A 23,951-nucleotide genomic window follows, 5' to 3' on the forward strand; every position below is an offset into this window, starting at 1 on the left:
TAACCTGAATACCCACATGGACGGGTTCTGCACGTTGAAATATGAAGCCCATTCATCATAAGACAAGCCTAACGGTTTTTTTTTTTTTTTAAAAGAGAGATCATTTTTATAGCTACTTTATTTATTTATTTATTTTTTGGCTGTGTTGGGTCTTCGGTTCGTGTGAGGGCTTTCTCTAGTTGCGGCAAGTGGGGGCCACTCTTCATCGCGGTGCGCGGGCCTTTCACTATCGCGGCCCCTCCCTTTGCGGGACACAGGCTCCAGACGCGCAGGCTCAGCAGTTGTGGCTCACGGGCCCAGCTGCTCCGTGGCATGTGGGATCCTCCCAGACCAGGGCTCGAACCCGTGTCCCCTGCATTAGCAGGCAGATTCTCAACCACTGCGCCACCAGGGAAGCCCTAACGGTTTTTAAAGATGCATTTTCAGAGGGTGTAAATAATGCATAATTGGGAAAGTGTGCTGAGGCCATTTTGAAGGATGCGTTTGGAGGAACGGTAGTTCTGAGTGCTGCTGAGTGAGTGTAGACAAGCTCGCCCTCACGCTGGTTTCTATTCTGTTTTAGCACATCAGGTCCACCCCTCTGGCCGGGCAGCACCTTCTTCAAGAGAAATGGAGCCCTTCTACAAGGTAGGTCTCTGGCGGCCCCCCCTCCCCCTCCCCCATCCCCACACTCCTCCTTCACTCCTGGTATCTGTCGGGAGAGTTCTGTCTGCTGCAGAGCGGGCACTCTGTGACTGCTGTGGGTTGGCTCTGTTTGTCCAGTTCTCTTTATTTCTTCCTACTGACGTCTCCTGGTTGATATGAATTGTTGGTCTGAAATAAGACGGCTTCTTTGGTCTGCTGTCACTGGTCAGATTCCAGAAGTGTTTGGCTTGCTTTGGTGAAATTGGAATTATGTGGCAGTTAGGATGCAACGATAGCATAAATTGGGCTGGTAAAATCAAACCCTATTACAGGTTTCCAGTGCTTGGGCTGTGAGGAATGTTGTGGGTGTTTTGGCACTTGGGTCATCGTGGAGATCCACTTGTTGCTTGCTCTGCCCTGACGTCCATGTGTGCCCGGAAGGGTGACTGTGGTTTGTTCTGAGGCTCAGAGTTCACACACCCTCCCTCGTCCCTGCCGGCATCATTTGCAGGGGGACATTCTTTCTGCTGTCCGGTCCATCCTCAGCTGCCTTGCGCGACTTCCTGTACTCAAGGAATTCAAACCGCCTTTCATCTCTACTTTTGCTGTCAAGTTTCTTTAAAAATGGCCAAAGTCGAAGAAGAACACATAGCTAAAAATAGCCATGAGATGCACGCTAACTACTTCGAGAAAGTACTTTGGGGAGATGTCTGCTCTGCGGATCAGCTGGAATTGGCTGGCCCCCGAGTGTCTTCCAACTTCCCCATTAGCCTCTCTTGATTGGGTAGGTGTCAGAGTGGCACAACTGGCCCAAAGCAGATGGATTTGGTTTTGCCAAGAGCTTTGGAACTGTACTGGGCTTAGGGTGTGGAGTTTCAGTGCATCTTGGTTGGTTTAGAGCTGTTACGCCTCTTTTCCCTAAAAGTTACACGCCCAGGGCCAGCCATGTGTGTGAAGGAGTAGAATATGTATGTAGCTAAGAAAAGAGGCATTTATCTTCAGGTTTCCAGAGTAGCTCAAACAATTGTGAGAGATGTCATCACATTTGTGCTATTGTTTTCAAGGCCATACAATTGTATGCTGTCTTTTTAATAGCCTGTGAAATTGGGAACTTAAGAATTTCCTTGCATCTTTGCTTGGTCCAGGTGAAATTTAGGTAGGCAGGTCTGATTAATCCTAATTTTAATGACCATCATAAATATCCTAAATATTTAAGAAAAAAGAGAACTCCCTCCACTCTCAAAAATTAATACATAATTTAAAAAAAAATCTATTCTGTTCTCCCTTCAGAAAGTGTAAATGGAGACCGATTATGATGAGCCTTTGGGTTTTTTCAAGTGGATTTCAAAGTTATGTGCATCCTTATTTTTCCTCTAGATCTGTAGCAATGATATGAATATCATTCATGGTTGGATTATTTTCACAAAAGGGATTTTATTTACTTAGAGCATTTTCTTATAGGATTTTTATTCATTAATTCCACATTAGGGAAGATTTGCTCTAAGCATGTTAGTTTTGGGTTATTTCTGCAGGACAGAAGCATGAGGGAAAAATTGATAAGGTTTATGAAGTTGAGTGATTTCACCGTGAGATTCTGTCTCATGGGTGGTAGACTTTTTTTCTTTTCTACATAGGGTTAAACATTCTCCTAATTACTCTAGGCATTGAGAATTAAATTATTACAGATTTCAGATGCTCGTTGAATCCACATCCAATTCAATACATCCCATTTACTTTTTTGTACATGTGAAAATCAGAAGTATCGTGGTGAGCATTCTGGAGTGTGGGTGGGGATTTGCTAATGGTTTTTTTCCTGTTGTGTTTCTTCATTTGCTGTATCTGTATAGAGCGTTCACGAGACACTTACATTGTAATAAGGTTTTTTAAACTCTGTGTGTTCTTCTGAATTAATATTTTTTACACTTTATTTTATTGATGTGTAGTTGATTTACAATGTTGTGTTAGTTTCTGCTATACAGCAAAGTGATTCATATATATATATATATATATATATATATATATATATATCTTTTTTATATTCTTTTCCATTATAGTTTATCACAGGATATTGAATGTAGTTCCCTGTGCTATACAATAGGACCTTGTTGTATATCCATTCTATATATAATGGTTTGCCTCTGCTAATCCCAAACTCCCATTCCATCCCCTTCCCACCCCTCCTCCCCTTTGGCAACCACAGGTCTGTTCTCTATGTCTGTGAGTCTGCTTCTGTCTCATAGATAAGTTCATTTGTGTCATATTCTTGTGTTTCTCTGGCGGGCAGTACTGGCTCATCAAGAAGTTGCTGATGCCCACGAACAAAAGTTTTACAGTAAAGATACGGGCATAGAAAGAAGGGAGCTGCCCAGTCATGGCAGAGGAAGGTTTAGTTTAGAATCAAGTAGAAGAAAATGTAGCTGATTTATGCTCACTTTCTCATCTTTATACTTTATATTTTCAATATATGTCCACATTTTTTCTTTATGTCTAAAGCAAGCAGGAGGATGTTTTTCTAGATAATCAGACCAGGAAAGAACTCTGTTACTAGGTTCCAGCCACAAGGATTGGGATTGCAGGCCAGGAGGATCCCCTAAAAAACCCAGTTCCTAGAAGCAGGGTAGTAGGTGAAGCTTGGTCACACAGGGTGACACAGGGACCCAGCAGCCGGCCAGTAAAGCCCAGCTGTGACCGTGGGCCCTGACTACAACCAGAATTGGCGAAACCGGACTGCACGGGGCCGGGGAGAACCTGCTCTGTGAAGTCACCCTACGGGTTGAGACTAAAAGAATCCAAAAGCAGCAAAATGAGCAGATGTGCCCCATTGCTTCGAGGACAGAGCCTTGTTTTTGACAGGAGGGAGGGAACATGGGCCTGTCACTTCTTGGGAGAGTTGACACTTGTACAAGGCCTTAAAAAGTAAATAGATGGGGGTGGTGCCAGGAGGGAAACGCCCAGAGCACAGGGGCACGAGAGGACCACAGGTAGAGAGAGCGATGGGGGCTCTATGGGGTGGATGCAGAAATGAGGGCTTTGCGGGCACTTTGCAATAATGACATCATCATGCACTCCAAGATGTTTTTCAGAAGAAAGCTGAGATTTCCAAAGAGGAAGTAATGGAAGGTAAAACCTGAAATCAGTGGAACAGAATGACCTAATTGGTACAGTGGGGAACCGATGTGTATTGTCTAATAGTTGTTTGGTTTATAAGCTGTTGAGCAGAGAGGTAGTACAGTTCTTTTTTTCCAGCATAAAAGCAATTGCAAGAATTAACTGGAAGCGCTCGAGGTCCTGTTGAGGGCGGCCTCTGTGTTTCGGTTCTCGCAGATTCACTGGCAAGAGGGCCTGCTGAATCATCTTGCAGTTTTGAGGATAATGGGGTAAGATTCAGTTTGGATTACACCAGGCATGGGTACTTAACATAATTGGTCATTTCATCAATTCACAGTATTTATTTTAAATGCCATTTAGGCTGCTAGAGACATTTTAGTATGTTAGCAGTTTCAGTGGGTAGAGAGCACTTCAGATCTTGTACAATAGTAACCTAGCTGATTGCCAGAAGGGGACAAACCCTTTGTTAAAAGGGGACCCAGGATGGGGCCCAACAGATAAGTGTGGCTTATTCAGAGCCCTCAGGAGTGGCCAGCTGACAGGTGTCCCCAACTGTCCCCTCTGCCTGTCTCTGTGTGTCTTGGTGACAATCTCTGTGTGTGAAATACATTTTTTTAACCATCTTTTTTTTTTTTAATTTTTACTAGAGTATAGTTGATTTACAATGTCGTGTAAGTTTCAGGTGTACAGCAAAGTGAATCAGTTATACATCTACACATAGCCACTCTTTTGTAGATTCTTTTCCCATATAGGCCATTACAGAGTATTGAGTAGAGTGTCCTTGTGAAGTACATTTTTAAATTTCTTAGGTTATAATATCTCTTATTTTCTTAATTAAAAGAGTAAACTATTGTATGTTTTCTTCCAAACTCCCTGGCCCCGAACTCCCCCCTCTCCTTCTGCCACATAGATACACATATTCCCTTCACCCATCAAACTTAAAATTAGGTTACTTTATCACCCTTGAATGAATTATTTAATGAGTCAGTGATTCCTAATTAAAGACATTCCTCACCTCTGGTCTGACCCTTCAGGGTCTGCCCCCTGGAGGGTGCATCCCACAGCTACACACGGCATCGCTGCTCTGGCTCACATCATTTCTTCTACTAGGAGTTGCTACGAGGTGCCGCCCATCCGATCCTCCATGTCTGCCCCGCTTTGGCCTTCATAGGCTTTATAGGCCTCCGAGCTCCCCACGGAGTTTTGTTCAGAGAGAAGCTGCTGCCTTTACAGCTCTGAGCCAGCTGACCGTCTGGGCCTACACACACTGCCCCACCTGCAAGCATTTCATTAGTCTCTGTCTCTGTGTGTCAGGCACTAGATTAGGCTGGAACTCCCCTGGGAGGCCCAGGGCCTGCCCCCTCCACCACTGACCGCCCATCCTGGGGTCAGACCACACGTCCCAACCCTTCTTGCAAAGCAGCTCAGGCCCTGATGCCACCACAGGTCATGCAGACCTGTCTAGGTACCAACCCCCTGCCAGCCTTCCGGGCCCTCCCTCCGGTTTTCTCCTCTCTATCCCTCCTGTATGGGGCCACTAATTATTATTAACTCTATTCCCATAGGATGCAGGGGTGGAATTAAAATAAATTCCCTAACATGCCTAGCAGATGCTTATTTCTTTTCACTTCTGACAGCCCCCTGGATGAGCTAATGAAATGGAAAGAAGACCTTCCAGGCCTTTTCAGTGCACAGAGCAGGACTGAGCTGCCGCAGGCCCGAGAGCAGATAGGGGAAAGGAAACCAGCTCTTCTGCTGTCAGATGCACGTTGTCCCCATGAGCGCACAGATGTGCTTGCCACTGGTGTGAAACGTGCAGGAAGTTGATTATGCCCAGTAGATGACCTGCTTTGGGGAATGCCAGCTTCCCAAGTTCTAGGCCGGCTTCATGCGCTTATTTTCCTGGGAGTCCTATTATGTATTGCCCGCTCTCCACAACCCTTATGCCTTACCCTCTCCCATAGCTCCGCAGTGGGTTTTTTCTGGTAAAATGTATGCAGTACCTCCCTTTGGTTGTGTTTGGGGCTGTGAAAGTCTCAGCAGCAAGTAGTCAGTACATCAGAAACAAGCTCCTGTGGAAAGGAGCCCTGGATTACCAGTGATGGGACCTGGCTGTGGTCCCAACTCTGCCACTTGGTAAACTCTGACCTTGGGCAAAACTCAGGCACCCCTAGGATTTCATGTTCTTGCCTGTGAATTAAGGAGCGGACCTCAGGAGTGGCAGGGGTTTCCTGCGGATTACAGCTCTGAGCCATACTCGCAACTTCCCTAGAGGGGGTCAAGGGCTTTCCTGGTGGTCCAGTGGTTAAGACTCCGTGCTTCCACTGCAGGGTGCACAGGTTTGATCCTTGGTCGGGGAAGATCCTGCATGCTGCGTGGTGCGACCAAAAAAAAAAAAGACAAGAAAAAATGAAATATAGTAAAGTGGGTCAAAATGGTTTCGAGGCGTAGCTCAGCGGGAGGAGTGCTACCTTCAGCCAGCAGTGTCCGCGGATGGCCCAAGGAGAGGAAACAGGGTGATGGTTGGCTGGCTACATCTTGATCCTTGAACAAACCCTTTCTCAGACCCTTTCTCATGGATCGTAGGAAGGCAACATACTACAGATTTGGACAACCTGGAAAGGACCCATCTTGGCCTCGTGGGCACCTGGCTTAACCCTCTCTGTGGGGATAATAATAAACATGCTTGCCGTATGGGGTTCTTATAGGACTCAATGAATTCATATCAGTAAAGCCCTGAGAACAGGCTGAATTCCCATAGTTATTATATCATTGTACAAAACTATGAATCTTAGGAAAACAGGGCTAGCATCCTCTGAATGTGGTGTCCCTGTGCTGTTTCTCTTCGCTGCTAAAATTTCCCTTGTCCATTTGTTGGGGCTAGTGATTCTCAGAACAGGGCAAAAGATGGGATACCCCGGATCCTATTGGATTTATATGTGGATCTGAAAGACAACTTGTTCAACTCTTTATATCAGATTCCTTTCAAATAGGACTGCTTCCGTGTGAGGTCCCCCAGCTCACAAAGACTGAGTTATACCCCTTGCTGTACAGTTGTACATACCCAGCAGGTGCATAGATGACCACGCAACAAAGCACGGATTCAGCACCACATCAGCCCAGGTTTAAATCCCTCTCTCTTTGGGCACCCAGTTGTTTGACCTTGGGCCTCAGTTTCAAGTGTCTGTAAAATGGGGCTACGAGTTGTGCTCCCCAGAATCTTTGCAGAGATTAAAGGAAGGTGTGAATGTGGAAACATTTGTCCAGTCCAGTGCCTGGCCTGGCACCTCACAAACACTTAATAAAGAGTGAAGTTAACCTTTGACTCTGTTTCGTGCCCAAGGTTTTTGATTGTTAATCCTGGCCTGGCGTATTCAGGGTGAAAGGTTCCAAAATTCCTTAAAGGAGCGGTCTCCCAGAAGCCTCTCCTTTGCATGATGTCCACTCACACTGCCAGCCTCGCCAGTGTTTCCTGTCTGATAGAACCAGGGTGTCTGCATGGCCTGGGTCTCTGGTCCAGACGCTTCCTTCTTTCTCTCCATCAAGACACAGATTGAAGGTTTTGTTCGGGTTTACCCTGCCCCTCCCCTACACATTGCTTTCCCATTTGGTTGCAGCCTCTGGGCTCTTTGGCTTCTTTCATCTAATCTGCTCCACAAGCTGACTCTTTTGTCCATTTTGCAAAGAGGGCATCCACCTAATGCATAATCTCTTGATTCTTGCCCCCAGGCATACCCATTTCAAAAAAAAAAAATGACAGTAATAACAGAAAGGGAACAAAAAAACCTCTCTACATTTTCCCCCTAGTGCTAATTGCCTTCTGTCTTTGTTTGGCCTGCAGAAGCCCTTTGGTTTTTTGGAGGAGCCCTTATCTCTTGGCCTGTTTGTCTTATTGTTCTGCCCTGAATTATTTGTAAAGATATTTATGTAATACAATAATAAAGTCACCTGGCTATTTTTGTTTACTATCAAGTGAAGTTAAAGGGCTGCTGCTCTGTTCTTCTCATCACTCAAGTTCTGTGTGGTCACTGAGAACATGCTCCTAAGTTAGTTAAAAACTGTAAGGAAATGCAGTTTTGTTTTATTTTTACCCCCGTCTTTTTTTTTTATTGAAGTATAGCTGTTGTACAATATTATATGTTACAAGTGTACAGTATAGTGATTCCCAATATTTAAAGCTTATACTCCGTTTATAGTTATTATAAAGCACTGGCTGTATTCCCTGTGCTATACAGTATATTCTTGTAGTTTATTTTGTACCTAATAGTTTATACCTCTTAATCCCCTCCCTCCTTTCCTCTCCCCACTGGTAACCATTGGTTTGTTCTCTACATCTGAGTCTGCTTCTTTTTTGTTATATTCACTAGCTGGTTGTATTTTTCAGATTTCACATGTAAGTAATACCATACAGTATTTGTCTTTGTCTGACTCAGGAAATGAAATTCTAAAAGAAGCCTTTGATAGAATTCTGACCTTCACTGTCTTTTTTTTTTTCCTTAATTTATTATTATTTATTTATTTATTTTTCGCTGTGTTGGGTCTTTGTTGCTGCATGCAGGCTTCCTCTAGTTGTGGCGAGCGGGGGCTACTCTTCGTTGCGGTGTGCGGGCTTCTCATCACGATGGCTTCTCTTGTTGCGGAGCACGGGCTCTAGGTGCGCGGGCTTCAGTAGCTGTGGCCTGTGGGCTTCAGGAGTTGTGGCTCACGGGCTCTAGAGTGCAGGCCCAGTAGTTGTGATGCACGGGCTTAGTTGCTCTGCGGCATGTGGGATCTTCCTGGACCAGGGCTCAAACCCATGTCCCCTGCATTGGCAGGCAGATTCTTAACCACTGTGCCACCAGGAAAATCCTTCACTGTCTCTTGGGAATCCAGATTTGCCCCAACTTCCCAGTGTCTGCAGCCTGGCATGGACACTGAGAAAGCATCAGCCAGATAGCCTGTGTTTTCCTATCTGACTTTAATTTCAGCCAGTCTCTGTACCATTGTCCATAGAAACCCTGTTCATGAAAATCCAGTGTTGTACTCGGCCCTATAGACAGAAATAGGGAGGCCAGAAGGAGCTGCCAGCTTTACCAGGGACCTGGCATTGAGAGCTTCCTCTGGGCCAGGCCCCTGCCGGGTGGGTGGGTATAAGCTGGTTCTGCTGTTTCCAGAGGAAGGTGGAAACTGGGGCAGGAGTTTAGGAGATTGGAGGGCAGGGCCAGAGAGGGAGTTTTAGAAGTTGTCAATCCAGAAATGACCGTGGAAGTTACGAGCATAGATGAGATTTTCAGGGGGTTATAGAATGAAAAAGAGGGGAAAGCTCCATCTTGAAGACCTAGATTTGTGATAGAAAGAGGAGTGCAGCTGGCAGCAAGCAACCATGACATCAAAGAAGCCGCTTAGTCAGAAACTGGAGGAAATCACTGAAATGAAGGGAAAGAGTTTCAGAGACAGGGGACTGGGCAAGAGCAGCCACTCTGCAGAGAAGCCAGTGCGGGCGTCGGGGGGATGGATGGGGCTGAAGAAAAGCCACCTGTGGGCTCTGATGATTAAAGTGGCACTAGGGCCTTTGGGGCACGACTGCTAATCTTCTGTCTCTATGGACCTGCCTATTCCGGACGTTTCACATAAATGGAATCAGACAGTAAGTGACCTTTTGTGTCTGGCTGTATATAGTCTTTACACTATTCCTATATTAGCTTTATGCCTTAGGTATTATTACTCCCGTTTTGCAGATGGGAAAAATAAGGCCTGGAGCAATTGTGCTGCTCAAGGTCACAGAGCCAGGATCAGAAACCTGGGCTCACACTCATCTTTGGCTCAAAATGGCATCAATATTTCTAAACAGCTTTGCACTTTAGGTGTTTAGACAGACAGCCTGCTGTGTTTTGCAGACTGGGGCTGGGGAGAATCCAGTTATAATGCTTAAAAGCAATTTATAACGATGAGACAAAAAGATAGAAATGAATGCTTGTCTTCTTTTGTTTGAGTAGTTAAGGGGCTTCCTTTCTTCTTTTGTCCCCTCACATGACTCTTGCAAACAGCTAACTTTAAGATATTTTAAAGACTGAGGAAAGAGAGAAAGGGAAATCCTGAAATTAGTCATTCAAAGATTAATGCAATGAGAGGGTGCACTTCTTATCAGAATGAATATTTTATTTGAGTGTATCTGAATTTTATACTAGGAAATAGAGAGATAAAGATAGTTTTACACGGGTTACAATTCAGTGACAGGAATATTTCCTTATAGTTTAATCTTTGGAGCCTTTAAAAATGTTTTCCTTGTCTATTAAATTGTATCGTACAGATGATAAAATAAAAAGATTAGAGAACTTTGGATCGTATTGTACTGCAGAACCTGCTTTTATCAAAGTGCTCAATCTTAAAATACAACTGAAAAAGTCAGCCCCCTTGAAGTCCTGTTTAACCGTGCGTGGATGGAAGTTTAGAAATATTTCAATACAATTGCCAAGAGGCTTACAATGAAGAAGAATTTTTTAGAATAGGCTAAGGGAAATGTTCACATCACGGTTTCAGAAGTGAACTTAAAAGCATCCACCTGTAAACTGCAAGAGGTCAAGTTTGTGTTCTTGTTTGGTTCCCTTGACGACCAAAAGGTGTGGCTGAGAACCCCTGGGTAGTACTGGCTGCGCTGCGTGTGATAGGTCAGGAGTGTATGCCTGTGTGTGTGTGTGTGTGTGTGTGTGTGTGCGTGTGTGTAGATGTGACTCCCCTGCCACCCCCCTGCCCCTCTTCCTCTGGTGTTTCCATCCCACAAAAGATGGTATGAGGATAAAAGACCTCAGTTTTCAATTCAGGCCCACCTGGATCCATTCCCTGCCTTACTGCCTAATTGCTTTCTGACTTTGGGAAAGTTACGTAAACTTCTTTGAACTGCTGTAAAATGCAAAAATACCAGTCTTGCAAGATGAATATAATTATATGTAAAGATTAGATGACGATCTGCGTATTGTCCCTGGCACTTAGTAGGTGCTCCGAGTGTAGCTGCCATGACCACTGCTTCCCCTCCAGGGGAGGCAGCATGATGGGAGAGAAGAGTATGGATCTTGGAGCTGGCCAGTCTTGGCTGCAAAGGCCAACCTCTGCCGTCCACCAGCTGCGTGATTTCAAGCAGCTTATCCGATTGTTCAAGCCTTTCCAGCCAGTAAAGCAGATAGTAGTGCTTCATGGGATTTTGTGAGAATTAAAATAGTGTATGTACAGGGCTAGCACAGTGCCTGGTGATTACTGTGTTCAGTGAATAGAATTCATTATGTTTATGATAGCATTTCTGCGATTTCCTGAGGTTTTCAATTCCTTCCACCCCCAGACAACAACATTAAAAAAAAAAAAAATCCTTGCCCAGTTGAACTGATGTTACATCTTCAGGAATGTTTAAGACTGTTTTCAGCCTCTCTGAAGCTCCTGCTACATGAAGGCAAATGTCCACAAGATATGCACAGGAGGAGGAGAACTTGAGCCCTCACCAGCTGTTCTCACGGACGCTTTTGAGTGACTAAGATCTTGCAGAAATGTGACACAGAAGAAGAAGTTTCCTTGGGGATGGGTTGGAATAGTTTGTGATCTGTATTCCTGTTTCTTCCTCTTAGTGTCTTGATGGTGCCAGAATACGAACTATTTGCAAAGATTCGTTTCAAAGATGGGAGGGGGCTTCCCTGGTGGCGCAGTGGTTGGGAGTCTGCCTGCTGGTGCGGGGGACACGGGTTCGAGCCCTGATCTGGGAGGATCCCGTATGCCGCGGAGCAACTGGGCCCGTGAGCCACAATTACTGAGCCTGCGCGTCTGGAGCCTGTGCTCCGCAATAAGAGAGGCCGCGATAGTGAGAGGCCCGCGCACCGCGATGAAGAGTGGCCCCCGCTTGCCACAACTAGAGAAAGCCCTCACAGAAAAGAAGACCCATACAGTCAAAAATAAATAAATAAAAACTAAAAAATAAAAAAAAAAGATGGGAGGGAGAGGGAGAGAAAGAAGGAGAGACATACTTGCAGTGATAAGGAACTTTAGAACTTTGTTTAAAGGATCTTCTTGAACTTGTCCCCTGCTTCACGGTCACTGTAGCGCACATGGTTGGCCCCTCTTTGGGCTGTGATTTTTTTTTTTTATGCGGCATGCTCAGGATGATCGCATTCTGCTTATTGGATACGCCTTGCAGGGAGGTGTTAGAACCACAGGTCTGTGCCTGATGACACCTGCCACTAGGGCTACTCTAACCCAGTGTCTTGGCTATGGAGTCATTTCCTACACGTTGGACAAGATTCTGAGGACATTGTGACAAGAGACAAAAAGCCTGTGACATATAGAAAAGCCAGTTCTGCATTTATCATTTGTGTGTACCATATTTCTCAGACTTTGAGAGACTTCATTTTTTAAGTTTTGCCATGGTTGGGAAATGAAACAATTATGAAGGAAGTTTTCACTTTTAAACTTTTGCAGCTGTTGTAGGCCCTGATTGGGGTGCTCACAGGGACGGCATGGGTACCAATAGCCATATCAGGGCATGAGTGGCATCTTTTTTCTCTTGTGGGGCCCACTGTTCGCTCCCCCAACATGATATTGCAACATAATATTACAAATGAGAGGTGCCAACTTTTTACAGGAGCTCCCTGGCCTCTGCGATTGGTTGAGAGATAGGCACATGACCCAGCCCAGGCCAGAGTTCTACCTTGGTCTTTCTTCTGTTGGGTATGGGAGCTCTAAAGGATGCGCTGTCATCACAAGGCCTTCCATGTATCAATAGAACTGACCAGTGTACAAGAAATGGCACCAGCGCAAAGAAGCAGAGACAAGGGACCACTCTACTACTGTCCTTCCTGTGGTTCGATTAGATGAGCTCATAAATTCTCCTTTTTACTTAACCCAGCTTGACGTGGGTGTTTTTGTCTGTGTATGTATGTGTACATCCAAGAGTCCTGACTAATAAAGAATCTCTAAGTGAATAGCATCCATTCAGCTAAATATATATCACTGATGATTTCTGTGTGTCAGTGAAATTCCAACCTCCCCATTGTCCTAGGATGCCCACTTAGTGGTTTGGCTGTCATTTGAAAGAAGATGAGCTTGGAGAGCTTTCCAGAGATGGTGAGTTGAGTTAAACAGACAAAGTCGGATCATGGTAATAATAATACCTATTCTCTCTGTTCCCCCAACTCAGCTTTGCCTTTGGTGGGAATAGGCTCGGAGAGGGTCAGATTGAATTTACAGAGGGGCTGCCTGCAGCCTCTTGGGCTACAAACTTTGACTCTAGCGTTTTCCCAGTGTTCCCAGAAGAAGTTACGAGCAGCACTGTAATGAGACCAGCTTGCATCACGTGACCATCTGGAACCAGGACCGTAATCAGAGGAATGGGAGGCGCCGGTTGGTTTACATGGGGGGTGGAAGCGTCACTTGGAAGCACATGGACGGATGGGGAGATGGAAGGGTCTCCAGATTGCAAGTCAGGGTCAGTTCCCAAAGAGGGGGAAAGGAACTGTCCGTGACAACAGCACAACCATTTAAAAAAACGAGGCAATGGACAAGAAAATGTTAGGTTACATATGCAAGTATTCGTGGCCATCAAGTGGGAGGTCGAAGGCTGAGTGCACATCTTCCCCTCTGAGACTCTTCTTTGCCCAAGAAGGGCCATCATCCATGAGGGTACAGGTGCCAAGGTCTCAGGGCATATGGTGGTGTCGGTCAAGCTAAGTAATTTCCCAGAGGCGCAGGATCTTAGGCAATGATGACATTCACCTTCCCTGGCAAAGTGGGGGTCGGTGAAATGCATTACCTTAACCAGACTTGCCACATTGGTGACAAAGGACAGACAGAAGATGGGATACAGCTTCCCTTTGTTGAGGATTAACCTTAAGCAACCAACCTCGGGATGTTTGAGAAGTTCTCTCAGCAGCCAGAGTTGATCCCCAGGGTCCTCACTTCAGAATACAGGATGCTTGGGCAGTTAATGTATTAATCAGCTAGGGCGGCCACAACAAAATACCTCAGACCGAGGGGCTTCTGCAACACAGATTCATTTTCTCACCGTTCTGGAGGCTGGGAGTCGGCAGGCTTGATTTTTCCCGGGCCTCTCCCTGGCTTGCAGGTGGCCACCCTCTCTCTGTGTCCTCACATGGCCTCTCCTTTGTACGTGTGCTTCCTCTGGTCTCTCCCTCTTCTTAGAAGGACACCAGTCCTATCGGATTAGGGCCCTGTTAGGGTCCTGTTGCATTAGAGCCTCACCCTTACTTCTCGTTTAATCTTAATTACCTCTTTAAAGGCTCTGTATCCAAATTCAGTCATATTGGGGGTTAGAGTTTCAACATATGAATTTGGAGAGGGGGACACAATTCAGCCCATAACAGTGAATTACATGCATACATTTCACGAACATTCCTTAATTTCCTACAATGTGCCAGGTACCCTAGCTGCGACATCGCAGTCTAGCTGGGAGACAGAATCACTAAGAAGCCTGGGTGGTTTGTGCCACTGTAGAAGGGCTCAGATTCTGTGGGGAGGAAGTCAGGAGTCAGGGAACACTTCGCTGAGGGGTGCTGCTTGTGTAGGGCAAGGCTCTTGGCCCTGCAGCTCCTAAATCTGCCCATATGGACTCCTTGACACGGTTAACTGTGCCCTTCTCCATCACAGTGTCGCTCCGGGCCTCAGTACCAAAGATGCGTCATATTACATCAATGGCAGAAACGCTCACTTAGCCAAGCTTACAAAGTCATGATACCCACCCCAAAGGCACAGGTCATTAACAAGTGCACAGACAGTCATATGTGACGTACGTGCCTTCGAAAGCAGTGGCGAGATACGATGATCCAGGATGGAGATGGGAAAGTCACCATGTCCGTTTCAGGTAGCTTCCCTAATTCCTTGCAGGAAAGAAGATGGGGAGATGAAAGAAAAGTGTTCCGGGCAGAATTGTGGGGAGATTCTGAGAAAGGTAGTAGAAGATCGGTTTGACTCTGAAGAGAAGGGAGTGGCTAGGTAGTGGTGTTATAGTTTTCATGGACTTTCAAAAGCTATTCACGTTTATAAAAATGCACTGCTCTTACACACTCATCCTCTGAATCAAAATTTCAGTATATTCGACAAAACCTTGTACACAGAGCTACAGAACTTTTTGCACATCTAATTCCTCTACTTGTTCAGAAGCTTCTTAGAACCTTGAAATAGATCCCCTGCCTGAGGGCCAGTTCCTCTCTTGTTTTTCAAATGAGGAACTTTTCTGATCACCTTGACCTCTTCCCTCAGTTAACATGTCTTCCCAGAAAGTACATAGATTATTCTGCTGCCTTAGGTCATTGTGCCTAATTTGGGTTTTTCCTCTTCCTTTTTTTTTTTTTTTTTTTGTGGAGGAGTGTAAAGATGATGCAGAATGTATCTAAAAGTTGTGGGATGATGTGGTTGAAGTGATTTAATTCTTCCTGTTAAAACAACTATTTTTCATTTTGGCAACATACAAACCTAAAAAGAACAACCAATTTACTTTAAAAAAAAAAAAAAAAGACAGTTAAGACAAAGGATACTAAGCCAAGGAGAGGCAATACAGGTAATGCATTTGGAGGTCTAGGTCCAGGCCAACTCTCAGAGCTGCCTGTGTTTTCAGCCTCTGTTCTCACCGCTGCTCTCCCCCTCCCTTCCCTCAAAGATGAAGCCCACCTGCTTCCCTCAAGTCTTACCTCAGCCACCCCTCCCGCTACCCAGGGCAGAGAAGCCCATCTATTTATGGTCGCCCCCTATTTCCATCTCATATGCTGTTTTCTTCTGATTTTTATTTTTATTAGGCAAACAATCCATACTCGTGAAAACAATTATAAAATGGAAGGTTGTGGGGTGGTTTAGCAGCTTCTTCACAGCCAGCTCTGTGATTTTAGTGAGGATTTAAGGCCCAGTTTAGTTTCACATGTACAGCTTTTGGGCTGTCCCTTTCGTGGTTCAATTGTAAGCAACGTCTCCCATCACAGATTAGGGGGTAAAGATTTAGAAGGAACTAATAGGTAACCTCTCAGTAAATCAGTTGATAAGACTTAGGAAGTCATTTTAATTTCTATTATTAACCTCACACTTTGAAGTTGTCTAAATTGGCTGAAAATAAGTATTCTTGGTGCCTTATTGGTTTATCCTTGCAAACCTTTGTCACGTTTTCTCGTAGTCGTTTCCAGAGATAAGCCTGTGTGTGTGTTGTGTGTAATTGTGAGCAATGTACAAGCTTAAATAACATGCTGACACCACTGTTTCCAAGTTGGTATTCATTAGGCCGTTTCCTCCTGGGCTAGGGCTGCACTAATCCTGACAGCGGCTGCCAGGAGAAAACCTCATGGATCCCACACCGCACCTTAATAACAGCATCCGTGACCTGCAGTCTCAAGTACAGAATGGGAACCCCAGAGCTAGGAAATGTAGTTGTATATTTTAATGAACTGCTGCCCCTGCTAAAGAGGCTTCTTTCACTTTTGTGCTCTACAGAAAGACCAAGGGGGGTAGGAGGGACAAAGCTTTGAATAACTGCTTTCTAACACCGAATGTGGCCAACAGGACAGAGAACATCACAAATCTAGGCAGGTGTGAGGTACAGTGGCTGAGGATTTCCTGCTCCCCCTGCATGCCCTTTCTTGCCTCCAAAGTCCAATCAAGTGATCCTGGGAAAGAAATACGCCTGGGTTGAGGAGGGTGGTTTTGAAAGAAAAAGCTACCAAGACATTAAAGCAGGGTGAATGAAGGGTAGGCAGGATGAAAGTAACTAAGTAACCTGGCTCAGAACTCTCAAAAGCTTCTAGCAGCTTGATGACAATTACAGGATTTATTTCAGTCTGTGGTACATCATTTGAAGACAGTATTACTTCATGTTGTTACAAACTGTATGTATAGTGTGTATGTGTTGTGGGTGTGTATATAAATAATATATATTATATATATGAGAGATGTAGTGACTTTTGATACGGGTTTGGTGCAGGTGAATTTATTACTGAGCCAAGTGAGGCACATACTGAGTCAGTAGTTCGAGTCCAGGGCATTCAGTACTTTTTCTGATTTCCATGTGTGTATAGTGCCTGTCCCGTGCGGTATTGTCAGTGTCATGTCAAATCCAGAACTCACAAAGCAGAGCCAGCGATATTTTATTTGTAGACAATCAACTAGAATCTATAAAATTATTACTGGCAGGTGATTATAATTCCAGATCCCTAACACTAGCAAAAGGAAACCCAGAGCATCTTGATAAGAAGTTTTCTGTTTTTGTTTTGTTCCTGGAAGTCAGTAGAATAGCAGTTGTATGTGGTTATATTAGTGTCAAGATACTTAATTTGCTGACCTTATTATTTCAGAAAAAAAAAATTGTATGTATTATATTTGTGGGAAGTTAAAATAATGCTTTGAGATTTTTATCAAATATGGAGAGTAGTTATTTATGAAAAACAAAGAAATGTCTATTTTTGTTTCTTTGTTCCCAATTAATGTAGATAAATTTTAAAGTGCATTAAAGCAATGGTAAAGCAAATAAGATGCTGTACAAGTATTTTTCTCATGCTTTCATGGAGAGACACTGTTTTCTAAGAGTATCTGAAGGAGGTATGTGCATTCTAACTTCATGATCAGATTTCTCGGATGTACTTTGAATATAAGTGGCAACGTTTTTATGGATAATAAAATCAAAGAAATTCCAATCACCAGAAGGAGAACTAATGAAAACATGTTTTACCTGAATATACTTCATAGGTTTCTCCTGCTGATCCTGTGATTGTTTCATGATTCACTTGAAGAAATGAAGGAAAATACACATAAGAACAGAGACATTACCTGAGATTGTGTTCTATTTTATCAACCCTCCATCTATACTCTGTACTGAAGCAATTTGGATAGAAGTGCTGCTGTTGTGTGTGTCTGGTTTGCAGTCAGAAACTCCCAAAACTTCATCATTCAGCAGTTAGGTCCACAACTTTGTATTAAGGTCTAAATACAAGTCAGGGAACCCAGATAAGGTAAGAGGATATATGGTTCTCCCTCTGTATTTGTGGGTAATTGGTTCCAGTCGTCTCCCTCCCCCCCCGTGCCACCCCATACCAAAATCCATGGATGCTCAAGTCCCTTATATAAAACGGTGCAGTATTTACATATAACCTACGCACAATCCTCCCATCTTCCCCCGCACCCTCCTTTATACTTTAAGTCATGTCTAGATTACTTATAACACCAAATACAAATCCTAAGTAAGTAGTTGTAAATATAATGCAAATGGTTGGTGGTGTGCAGCAAATTCAAGTTTTGCTTTCTGTAACTTTCTGAAACTTTTTTCCCTAAATATTTTCAGTCCATGGTTGGTTGAATCCACTGATGCAGAACCTGTGGATACGGAGGGCCAACTGTAAATTGATTTAGAGTTGGCACTTCCCTGACAATCTGGACCGATGCTTAGTAAACCTGAGATAGTTAATTTAGCATCAAAGTGAGTACTATGAGCATTATTAGATTGGTACATGTTAGGGCATTTGGGAGAACAGAAAATACAGCAGTTGAGCTGGATCCTGGTGCAAGAGCCGCTGTGCCTGACCCGGACAGGTCTCTAGTGGGCACGTCTTCCCAATGCTTTCTCATTGTTCATTCCCCCCAGTGGAAAAGGGGGGCACTGCTGGACTTAGGAAGTTGGAGAAATAGGTAATAATGCTTCTTTTCGTGATTTAGTCACAGAGCTCTTACGTGCAACAGAATGAGAGGAAGTAGAATGGTTCTGTGCATAGATTTGGGAGCTAGACTGATTAGGGATTCAACTCCCAGCTCCATCATTCATGGGCTGTTGATCCTGAACAAATTACTTAAGCTCTTAGTACTTCATTTGTGTACTGCATCTTAGTACTTTCTCATCTGTGAAAGGGGGATAATGATAGTACTTATAGTTTAGGGTTGAGAGGATCTAAAAGATTCAATCAGGTTAAGGTAAGTAAAACAAGGAGGAAGCAGCCATTCAGGCATGGAATGGAAAGGGAATTGAAAGACTAGTTTTCAAATTTGTGTCTGCATAAGAATCATTTGGGGTTCCTATTAGAAATGTAGATTCCCAGGCTTCAGCTCCAGGAATTGAGATTAATTTGGGATCCAAGAATTAGGTCTTTTGGTTCTGTTTTAGTAAACTTTTAGAATTATTTTAGGTTTACAGAAAAGTTGCAAAGATATATCCATTTTGCCTTAATAGTAACATATTATCATAGCACATTTGTTAAACTAAGAAGTCAACATTAACGCACTACTGTTAACTCCAGACTTCATTTGGATTTCACCAGATTTTCCACTGATGTTCTTTATCTGTTCTAGGATTCCACATTGCATTTAGAGAAGCTTCATTTCTTACAGGGACTTTCAGCCCATGAGAGGCAGGTGGTCTGGAGACCACATCTTGAGAAACACTAGGACATGTCAAGGGCTGAGGAAGGTCAAATTGCCCCATCCTCACCACCATCCTGGTGGTGGGGGTGTTGGATATAGAAATTTGATTTGAAGAGTTGGGATGGAATCCTCTCCCTTAGATGAGAGGGGTTACCTTAAGAAGTGAGGCATCTATTCCTAATGCCAGATGAAATGAGTTTTGGAGTTTGGAAGGTGGGGTTGCTGCCTAGCCTGAGGAGATACATCTAGGGTTGTGGGCAGATCAGGGGAGTGAGTGCAGCAAATTGGGAACAACTACTTTGTGGGAACACAGGAGGGCTCAAGTAGTTGATTAAAGGGGATTACAAGGGGCCAGTTAGCCCGTGAGCCATATAAATCCTGTATTTCCTGGAACCTGGTGATAGTGTTTTAGAAATGGGTCACAGTAGTAACCAACATCAAGCACTGCCACATTGGACACGAGCAGAGAGTCAAAGGGTGAAGCTGAGATGACCTTGTTGAGAGAGGGCAGTGGGAGGTGGACAAAACACTGATGCCCTGCGTTTGGAAGAGTCGGTTCCCACAGCGAGGAGATCAAGGGCCACCATCTGGGGAGCTAGAAGTAAAGGTCAGTAGAATTGAGAACGGTAAGATGAAGGAATAGATGTTGTAAGAAAAAGCTAGCAGAGTAATTTGAGGTCTTGAAGTAGAGATCGACATATTCTTGAGGACCTTAGGTTCTGAGGCTGTCACTGACTTTCTCTAATCACATTCAAATTATTTAGCTGCCCTCATAGCAGTTAAGTAATCACCTAACCTGTTCTTTTTTTTTTTTTTAAAGAACATTAACCTCTTTACATTTGACTCTGGATTTCTCTTAATTTCTATACTACTTCACTTTCCTGGTTCTTTCTGCATGTTAGAGATCCTAAACCATAAACTGGTATTCATAACATTTCTTTCACATGAAGTACATGTTATCTCATCTGCCAAACCCATTTAAAATGGACTAGTGGAAATTGCCTCAGAAGCCAAACAGATTGCACCTGTGTACAAGGGACCAGGTGTCTCTGAAGGGCTCCTAGATCTTTTGTATTCTTGCTGGCACGGTGTCAGGCTGGCCAGGCTGGTGAGTGGCTAACAGTTCAGATTTTAGGTGATCTAATCCTTAACTTGATAGATGCTGGGTGTAATCTACAGATTCTGCATAGAAATTAGCACTTACCCCTGGGAGAGCCCCTACCAGCTGTCAAGTGCTTTACCAAATAGCTCTATACTCAAGAATGCGGCTTCTGGGTGAGGGAACAGTCGTAGTCATTTTACATGTGGTTAGAGAGAAGTCTTGGGTGATGAAAGATTTTAGCTAACCTACACGCTATAGGTAAACATTTCCAAAAACATTGCATAACCTGAATACAGAGTGAATTGTTTTCCAGTAAATACTGGCTTCAGCATTTTTCAAAAATCAAGGAATGGTATATTTTATAGAATGGGAAAACTAAGAAATGAAATTTGACCTGTTGTAAAACTAGGATTTAGTGCTGTTGAATTTCAATAATGGGCATACAGGGTACATTAGGAGTAAATGTGAAAGAATAGGGTCATGATGGACTCTGATACAGGGTGGAAAACATTTCTCTTAACCAGAAACACTGGGCCCTAAGAAGTTGTCTTAGGGTCAACCACATGAATTTAACATACAAAAATGGCAATTTAATTTGGTTCAAACATACATTTCAAACTTTTGTCTTTTCCTTGTAAAGAATAAAGTTCAGTTCACGGTATACCAGAGTTAAAATTGCACAGATGTCAGTATTCCAATAGAGAAAAATCATTTTTTTTTTAAAAGCGAAAAAATAAAATTTGAGTTCAGGTAGTCAGATATTCTTTTATAGTCTTACTACTTTAGGGAACAAACCCTTCCTAGGTATAAAAATCTGGAAAAAAATGCCATAGTTGCCACCCTATTAATAACTAGTTTCCATGCCCCATATTTGTTGGAGAACCTACTTTGTGATGTTTAAATTTTTACCTTAAGTTGCCTCAATTTCCCATTTATTAAAATGGCTGTATTGCCTCTAGAATTAAAGCTGAAGGGGAAAAGCAATTTTTAGCGATTCCCCTTATTCTACCAACTTGTTCTTGAAGCTACAGTCATGCCCAATGTTCCTACCCCCCATTTTTTTTTTTTTTTAAAACCTTCGACCGGGCTTCCCTGGTGGCGCAGTGGTTGAGAATCTGCCTGCTAATGCAGGGGGACACGGGTTCGAGCCCTGGTCTGGGAAGATCCCACATGCCGCGGAGCAACTAAGCCCGTGAGCCACAACTACTGAGCCTGCGCGTCTGGAGCCTGTGCTCCGCAATAAGAGAGGCCGTGATAGTGAGAGGCCCGCGCACCGTGATGAAGAGTGGCCCCCGCTCGCCGCAACTAGAGAAAGCCCTCGCACAGAAACGAAGACCCAACACAGCAAAAATAAATAAATAAATAAATTTAAACCTTCGACCACTCGAGATAGGTCAGCATTTCTGCTTAGTAACTGGCATATTACTACGCGGTGCAAACTATTGATATAAACAGTGACTTGTGATAGATTTTTTTCCCCTTCTGTACTAAATCAGATCATTTCTCCTCATCAGCAACTTCACAAGAACAAAGTTAAAGATGTGACCTTAGGAAGGTAACTAAGGTGGATGAAATACGATGGCAATACTATCAGGACTGATGGAATATTGCTCAAGTGCGGTGGCTAGGGTCTAAAAGAAACTTCAGCGATCTGGTGTATTTCCAGCTGAATGCTAAGTGAAGTAGCAGGTTAACGTCAAATGACGTGGCTTGTGTAAAAGTCACCCTCCTAACAGCAACCACAATTCTACTGCTTCCTGTTCTTCCATTTTCTTTCCTGTACAATTGCTTGAAACCCTCACACAACAAGTTCTGATTCTACAGTATTCCTGTAATTCCTTTCTCTGTGTATTTACCTACTTTTATCTTTCAATGTGCATTTCCATCTTGGCACCATAACAAACAATTCAAAAATGCCATCTAATGCATTATGCCACTGAGCACTGTAGCCAGTGATTTTAAGTGTACTAGATTATCTTCAGGTTGAAAAGAGCGTAAGCTGAAGAAATAAATGTCTACATCTTAACTAAAGGCAGGGGTCAAAACAACTTATGAATGGTTAGTTTGAAAATGCTTTAAGGCCCGACTATCAGAGCTGACTGAAAACATTTGAGTTAGGCAGAGTTGTAATGTTATGTGAATAGTGAGAAGTGTTACAAACACAGTAGCCATATATTTGAATTAAAATAGAGTTTATTAGCTTTTCTTTTAATATAAACATGAGGAAGAAAAACCACGTAAGTTGTAGCATTCTTTTCAAAATAAAACTGCAATCAGTACTTGAATTTCCAAGCTCCAAACTCCATAAACAATATTTTTTGAGGTGGTAGATTGTAGTATTTTATATACCATAATTTATCATTTATGTCTCTGTCCCTTAAAAATGATGGAACCTGCAGCACTCAGTAGAATGTGAAGCCTTGCTATAAAGAGAGAAAGTACTTCTGGCCCAGAAATGCTTTGTTTACAGGCAAAATTCCTAGGATTACATCTGAGAAGGTAGGAGGAGAAAGATTTCACATAGTTGAGAACACTTTTTTTTTTTTTTTTAATATTTCAAGTTTAGGTGACATCGTTACCAATCTCCAAAAAGACTGATTACTGGACCTCCTGCCTTTTAAAGCCTGAGGTAAGGGTTCCTAAGGTTTATATGTTTCCTCTTAAATAGAAATTGAAGTGAGACACCTACAGCCAGGTTAACACACAGGATAGAAAAGCTGTTTCGTATCACTTACTCTCCTGTCCCTACTATTAGGGTCCAGTTCCTTTCAATTTATTACATGTGAATTAACACTGTTGTTCATAATTCCTTTACCAAATCTAGAAAAAAGAAACTTAGGTGATCAAGCAGGTAAGCAGCCCAGCCTTGCAAAGGACTATTTTAAAAAGAGGAGGGGAGGTATCCCCTCAAGTCTTAGTGCAATTTTAAGCTTTGATACTTGTAGAAGTATAAATGCCACAAACTTACAAAACATCATTTGAAAGTTTAATCGAATTTCTTCTAAACTCATTTAGTTTTGTAAATTTTAAACGTTAAGCGTTTATTGTTTTATTTTTTATTTTTTACAATTTATGTATTTATTTATTTATGGCTGTGTTGGGTCTTCGTTTCTGTGCGAGGGCTTTCTCTAGTTGTGGCAAGTGGGGGCCACTCTTCATCGCGGTGCGCGGGCCTCTCATTATCGCGGCCTCTCTTGTTGCGGAGCACAGGCTCCAGACGCGCAGGCTCAGTAATTGTGGCTCACGGGCCTTCCCAAGCCAGGGCTCGAACCTGTGTCCCCAACAAGAGAGCCTGCGACAGTGAGAGGCCCGCGCACCGCGATGAAGAGTGGCCCCCGCTTGCCACAACTAGAGAAAGCCCTCACACAGAAACGACCCAACACGCCATTAAATAAATTCATTAATTTAAAAATATAAAAAATTAAAAAATAAAAGCTTAATGTTTAAAATGTACAAAAGTAAATGAGTTTAGAAGAAATTCGATTAAAGTTTCAAGTGATGTTTTGCCAGTCTAGCATTTATACTTCTGCGACAGTGTTCTGGAGTATCCAAGCACACTATATTAAAGCTTAAAATTGTTGTAAGACTTTTGGGACACCTTCTATTTCATCACCGGCTTGTTAATTACTGGACCACCATGTTGGCTGGAATTATGAAAATATCCTTTAATACAAGTATAGAACAAAGAGGAAAATCATCACAAAATCAGAAGCACCATTATAGTTAACAAGAAATGCAGCATGGACCCAATAGAAGGAAA

At 43.3% G+C, this 23,951-nt stretch overlaps 1 protein-coding gene across 24 annotated transcripts in view; it reads left to right on the plus strand.

Moving 5' to 3' along the window:
* Window positions 1-23,951, plus strand: part of LOC130707493 (forkhead box protein N3-like) — a 336,087-nt gene that overhangs the window by 286,052 nt on the left and 26,084 nt on the right. For 17 of the 24 annotated variants that reach the window (XM_057542186.1, XM_057542190.1, XM_057542176.1 and 14 more), the window contains one exon: window positions 563-627. In XM_057542186.1, the coding sequence (XP_057398169.1) occupies window positions 563-627 (65 nt within the window). Of the gene's footprint in view, window positions 1-562; window positions 628-1,135; window positions 1,592-3,870; window positions 4,002-5,369; window positions 6,975-11,324; window positions 12,729-12,748; window positions 12,814-15,989; window positions 16,765-17,427; window positions 17,579-23,951 lie in introns of those variants that run through there. The other 7 variants (XM_057542189.1, XM_057542195.1, XM_057542192.1 and 4 more) reach the window with 7 other exon arrangements.

Source organism: Balaenoptera acutorostrata, chromosome 3 (genome assembly GCF_949987535.1).
Source record: "Balaenoptera acutorostrata chromosome 3, mBalAcu1.1, whole genome shotgun sequence".
Classification (NCBI taxonomy): domain Eukaryota; kingdom Metazoa; phylum Chordata; class Mammalia; order Artiodactyla; family Balaenopteridae; genus Balaenoptera; species Balaenoptera acutorostrata.